The sequence below is a fragment of the Manduca sexta genome, unplaced genomic scaffold, assembly GCF_014839805.1.
Source record: "Manduca sexta isolate Smith_Timp_Sample1 unplaced genomic scaffold, JHU_Msex_v1.0 HiC_scaffold_2986, whole genome shotgun sequence".
Taxonomy (NCBI): Eukaryota; Metazoa; Arthropoda; class Insecta; order Lepidoptera; family Sphingidae; genus Manduca; species Manduca sexta.
In genome coordinates this window covers 1-6,779 of record NW_023594006.1, presented here as the reverse complement: position 1 = coordinate 6,779, position 6,779 = coordinate 1, and the positions used below count along the sequence as shown (strand labels likewise).

At 35.7% G+C, this 6,779-nt stretch overlaps 1 protein-coding gene across 1 annotated transcript; it reads left to right on the top strand.

Moving 5' to 3' along the window:
* Positions 1-2,229: 2,229 nt before the first annotated feature.
* Positions 2,230-3,001, top strand: LOC119192610 (the record flags this gene model as incomplete). Its single annotated transcript, XM_037446419.1, is given in 1 exon segment — positions 2,230-3,001. A coding segment is annotated over 1 exon segment (560 nt), but the record flags the coding sequence as incomplete, so codon positions are not given.
* Positions 3,002-6,779: the final 3,778 nt, after the last annotated feature.

The window sequence follows — 6,779 nt, the reverse complement described above, 5'->3', positions numbered from 1 at the left end:
TTCGATCAACCTTAAAATTGATTGATGTTGTGATAACAGATATCCATCGAGTTCGACGTTCAGGCCTCAGTATCTTTTAATCATGAAGTTCATCTACAAAGGACAATGCCCAAAACCAGGCTATCTTTGCGTCAGTCATGCGTCTTAACCAAATAACCATGTAAAAACATATTTTTAATTATTACTTCATTTGTATTTATTTCAGTCATGAGCAAATAGGGTTTTAAAGATATGAAAAATATTTGTTTAATTGTTGCAAATGATACACCGGATAATTTACTGCCAATATGGCGATTTGATACAAATTTATAACAAATTCCCTTTTAAATGGAATAAAAGTAAATATGCACAATTAATGTGCTTATATTTGAATCTATAATATATATGGATTAAATATATTATTCATATACAAAAATATTGTCATAAAAATATATTTTACTTAATAATTATGACCAAACTCCAAATAGCTGGTAAAAAGATAAAATATTAATCCATCTAAAACAAACAAAAGGCGACTTGTACTTGCATTGACAGAAATAAAACAGTCAGCTAAAACATGTTTGGACTTTATTTTTAATTAAATGAATATATGGGTACTGATTTTTATTACACTGGCAAGTGAAATTAATGACATTTTGACACTTCAGATTTGTCTGAATGAAAATATTTCATTATTAAAATATTTTACTCTAGATCGGAGTGTTATTCTTATGCATTTTAATGTTGAGTCGAGAAATTAACTGTTAAGAAACAAGGTGTATAGTGTGTGTTCCGAACTTTGAGACGGAAGGCTTTTAGTTAGCAACACAATGTCGTCTAGAGCCTAGACCCAGGACAGTTAATCGAGACGGCATATCCCAGCGGTGTATTAACTGCACCATTGCGGTGCCACAGCAATGATAAGTATATTTCTTAGACAAGCGATCCAGTTTGTAAGTTATGTAGATTATTATTAACCTACCCACAATGTGGGAAAAATCTTGCAAAAACTAAAGAAAACAGTTTAACAATAATAATAATCTGAACATGTTTACTCAACTTCTACATTTTATTTTAGGTTTCCGGGCTGAATGAATTTATGCTGCCTGCTGGAGATCAGTCAATAGAGAGGTTCACAGACAACAACCACATGACATGACCCGACCAGCACTGCAAGAAGTCATTCACTAATTTCAGCAGTATTATAAGCGTGTTGCGGCCACATCAAGTTCTTGACTGTTTTCTGGGAAGCCATATCTATCAAAAATACACATCTATATAAAAATATACATCGGATTCCGTATTTCTTGTTTTATTTTTTCTTTTTGCTATGATAAGTAACTATTAGCCTAATCAGGCTGTGAAGTAAGTTCCTGGGTTCCTGTTCGATTTCCAGGCCAAGCAACATTTTATCTCGGTGTTTCTGACATGACTTACCTGGGATCGGAATCCTCCAAAGGGGTTGGTGTCAGGCATGCGGCCGGTCATAAAACTAAACTAAATCTATTCTACAATATGTGTTGACGCCATATTGAAATAAGATAATAGTACGTGAAAATAAAGATTAAGTTAATCCATGTAATAGAATAAGTCATAAGTCAGAAAAATATGTACTTATATAAAGGATCGGGTAAATATGCTCAGTGGAAAACTAATATTCCGCCATACACTATCTTAGAAGTTTTATTGGCGCTTCGTCTCATCAGATATGTTAATACTTATCAGTTTCTTATAAGGGCGATTAAAGCTAAGTGAAAAGAATGTTCAATAATTGTTTATAGCAATATCAAGTAGGTACTGCAATATTGAACTTAATTAGGCACGTAGGTACTTTCTACCGTACATTATTGCAGTCCATACTTAACCTAAAAATAACCGAGTTATAAAAATCTAATTACTCCGAACTCCCATCGAATATCCAATTGTTTTCAATTTATATAAGATTTAGGATATATTCCCTATATTTTAATGAAGGTTTTGTACAGACGCAAGCGTAGCCCAACTTTCATACAAAAATGGGCATTCTCCTTTTCTCTTGTCAATTTTTTATTGTGCGTCGTACCGCGAAGCCGGTTCTCTCGCAGCGAATTTGACAGACCCTTTGTCCGAAAGTCATGTTGATGGCCAGGTCGTGGATTCGCCAAAGAATTTTAACCTCTATTAACTCTAAACAACACGAGCAGTGGTTGTTCTCAATCTTGTGGTAATTTACTAATACATCAACGTTCATTTACTCATCGTTCGTGAACAACGTTGTAAATGTCGTTAACTTTCTTTAGCGTGATGAGCTGTTGTATAATAACTGACAAGCACTTCAATTATTTTTTTCATAATAACACATCTAAAACCATCTCTAATGGACCGTGTTGTCCAGTCGAAATGTCAAATTGTAACATTTGTTAAAATTGTAGGTCAAAGTTTGAGGAAATTATTTTAGGATGATGTAATATTGTGTACAAAAAATGAAAGACAAGAGACTTGAAGTGAAACTGAGCGTCCGCGGCGACGGCTCGCTCAGTAGAAACAGTTTGAGAAGCAGCACCAGAAGCGATCGAAGTAATTTGAGCAACAACAGTGGACTGCCCGTTAGCGAAATATTCGCCACAGATCGATTCTCAGCACCACACAGCAGACCTTTCGATACACTCGATAAGTACCGCCGGCAACCGAATCAACGCAGCTATATAGGGCAAAGTATGCCCGCATTGAATCAGTATCAACCGCAACCTGTAAACACCGGATATGGAATCCGAGATAGACGCAATCCGTATATAGATTACGCTCAGCCAGTGGACACGAGGCCTTATTACACTCAATCGCAATATTTTAATGACATGGGACAAATGCGCTATGAACCTGTTTATAACGATTCTTACGCTATGAGATATGGAACTCTACCTAGAGCTGCGAGTCGCATGGACGGGCCGAATACCGATGCCAATTATAATGCATCCAACAATTATACTTTACCAATGAGAGCTGGACCACGACGTGTACGAATCAGCGAATTGGAGCCTATCGTGTACGGATATGGTACGTAATAAACAAATCTCACGCAAACATACTGTTAATAGGTACAAAATTATTAAGTGCGTGCTTTTATTCGCTAAGTTATGTAATATCACATATAAAATCCGTTGTTACACACACACTAATATGAGAAGTGTTTGAATGTCCGAGATTATATCGTTTTTGGTGCAAAATGAAGTGAGAGGTTGTGGGAAACATTAAAATTTAGAAATTTTGTATGAAAATACGTTTTATTCAGTATAGGAATTCAAATACTGTGTATAGTGTTGACTCTGGGGAGAAATTCTGCATAGTAGAAAGTAGCTTTGAATAGAAACTAATCTAGTCGTTAACCTATAATATATCACGTTGTATCTAGGCATATCTACTATAAATATTTACTTTCCATTCAATATACGCCTTTGCACAGTACTTAGAAAGGTCGTTTTCAATAATTCCTCTTCCGGTCATCATGCTTGCTTCCTGAAACTACCAACCACAGTTATTAAATCTGCTTCGTGTTTGTATACATGAATAAAATTATACAACTACCAATTAACCAAGTATGACCGTACTAAAACTTTATGGATAAGTTATATGATGAGATTGAGCATTTATTTGTTTTACAGTTTTAAATGAAATGATTGATGGATTTATTGTGGTATGTCGACGAGTAGGTGTATGCGTGTGTGCGTAATTAGGCCGGCACCCGGGCCGACCCTCCCGAGGGACGTCCAACAATAGCTGATGCAGGCACACTCCCCGTGCTTACTGGTGCGCTCTAATGAGCTACACTGGTGTTAAGTGCCACCCGCGACAGTACATAATAAGCCGCGGTAGGTCCACACGTGAACCGTATCTTTCACATAGTTGCGGCATTAATTGATCAACATTGTCGTGGATTAGATACGGCCATCACGAAATCGGCTGTTCGCGGCATCATGTGTTCCATCATGGAATTTACCTTCAAAGCAAGTAACGTATCGATTCGTAATGTGTGTAATGTGTTAGGTATTTTAACTTTTTTTAAGCCATACTATAATTCCTTACTTTCGGCTTGTCATGCACTGTAAATGAATTCGGATCTGGCATCGCTCATTTAACATATCATTGTATTCCGTGAATTAGTTGTCTCAAACTTAGTGTATGAATTACCTACATAGTATAAAGAACTTGTGTGCGAAATTCATGTTTCCAAGCTAATCTGTTTAAGCTATGCGTTGCCAATCAATCAGTATTAATAATTACAATTTTATCATGAAGAAGATTCAGTAGAAGTTTGATTCGTCGAGGCTAGTTTTGAAATATCCTTCCCGCCCTCATAGCGTCTTGCTTATTTCCTCAATACATATATCTGCATTTCACGGTGCCTCTATATATATTATTGATATTTGTTTATTCATACATTTCAAGAGAAAGCTTGTGAACCGATCGCATTGTTGTATGTAATATCTTTCTACAATTATTTTTTATTTGATTTCCTCCTATCTAAACCGTTCAGATAAAAGTAATAGCTAATACCGTTATGATTTAGTTCCGCATGATATATTTCACTATTTTAGTATGTGTGCGGAAGTCATGGGTTTTTGCTCAATATTCAAACCCAATTTTCTGCTGTTTCGTAAACCGTATAATTACATCATCGATATTATAGCGGAAACAAAGACTAATTAAGGCACTCTTATATAATTTTGTTTTAATTGGCTGGATTAAATTTATACATTAATTAGGAAACTATAAATTTACTGCAAAACTGGCTCATCAAATTGTTAATTATTTTCGATAATGTTTATCACCACGAAGAAGGATACCTATAAGTGTACACAAATAACATGACGCTCGTCATGTGGCGAATTATCTTAAAGTTCCTAAAGCAACACAATGCCAACAACGTTGCGGAACATGGTGGGACTCTAGGCTTACAGTGACTACTGCAAGAATCTGACTTTAATATTATTATTGTATTGGTCATTTGAAAAGTATGCGGTTAAAACATTTATTAATTAACACAAAAAGCGACGATAGCCTAGTTGGGTGTGGAACGGACTGTCGAGACGAATGTCCGCAGGTTCAAATCCCAAGGGCACACACCTCTGACTTTACTAAAAAATCATGTGTGTATTCTTTGTGAATTTATCGTTCGCTTTAACGGTGAAGGAAAACATCGTGAGGAAACCTGCACATCTGAGAAGTTCTCTATAGGAATTTCGAAGGTGTGTGAAGTTTACCAATCCGCACTAGGCCAGCGTGGTAGACTATGGCCTAATCCCTCTCAGTAGTAGAGGAGGCCCGTGCTCAGCAGTGGGCAAGTATATAATACAGGGCTGATATTATTATTATTATTATTATTATTATTATTATTATAAAACATTTTGATCCTTATCTTATTTCAATACTTTAATGTAATAATAATGTATAAAAGGGTACCTTAAACCCATGATCTGCATGTACAGTATAGGTTACGTAATGGACCAACTATATCAGATGGAAAGTACAATATCTCCCGTGAATGGTGTTCAGTTGAACTAAAAAAAAGATTAAACGATGCTTTTTATTGCTGATGTGCTTTATTATAAATAGAGTACGTTTCATTACGTAATAATCGATTATTATCTTTAATGATATATAATGAAGATATCCTGCTTTCTATGGTTAAAGTACTTCGAATTTGTTTTAAATATGATTCTAGAAAGTGGATAAATTTGTGCCTCGCCGTATCCCGTTCAGAGTTGAGATTGTTTTAGGTTGTAGGAGGCGGTCTGTACACGTTCGTTGATTGTTGTTGCGAGACCGCGTGCGCACTGCACGGGACGAGTTCGTGCGCCGATGCCCGATAGAAAAGCAGACGAGCACGATTGACACTTTTGAACTCACAATTTTACTGAATGCAAATGTGCTAACAATATACGATCGTATAGTTATGGCTTTCGACACAGACTTTTAGGTTTTTGACGATTATAAACCCGCATTGTCTGTCATCGCCGAATTGAAGTAAGATGAATAACTAATTATTTATGTATGAACAATCTATACTTTAGTACAATCTTTTTATTAAATTTAATCAAAGAGAATATTATAATACAATAAATATACAACCATGACTATTTCCTTTAGAATTAAATATTATAATGATAAAATATACTATGCTATATTAAAAATCCGAGCCATATCACAATATGGATACAAACGTAACGAGGCATACTTTCGAAACTTAATAAATAAATGTCATAGATTGTAATTTGGTACAAGTTATTATAATATAACACACAAACACCTTTCTCTGTAACTGTAATTACTGTAGGTAGTGCACTCACGTTTTTCTTTTGCATTATCAATCTTCGGACATCCGCCTCTTATTCAACACTGTGAAAGTCCTTGTTATTGTTAATTATGTTTGGCCCATGAACTTGCTAATTACTGTTACTGTCACTTTACGAGCTAACATTTATTATCGCGGCAAGTCGATCTCTCTATTCATTATTTGTGGTGCTTTACCTTTGTGTGAATACATAAAGATCGCAACAAATGGTTTACACTCTAGTAATTGATACTTTATATCTAAATTAAGTTCCTGTTACGTAGTTAAAGCGCATTAGGCTACAGGTTTTCCCGTCTGACCGCAGTACAGAGTACCTGCGATATCAGCAATCTGCAGCGAGTGCAGGAAACTGTACACTGCGGTTTACATCCGCGCTGCGGGCACAGATCTCGAAAGTGAACCTGTGAAATGAGTTATTGAAGCGAGACGACCACGCGATACCTTAACCCGATCCCTTATTATTGATAACTAA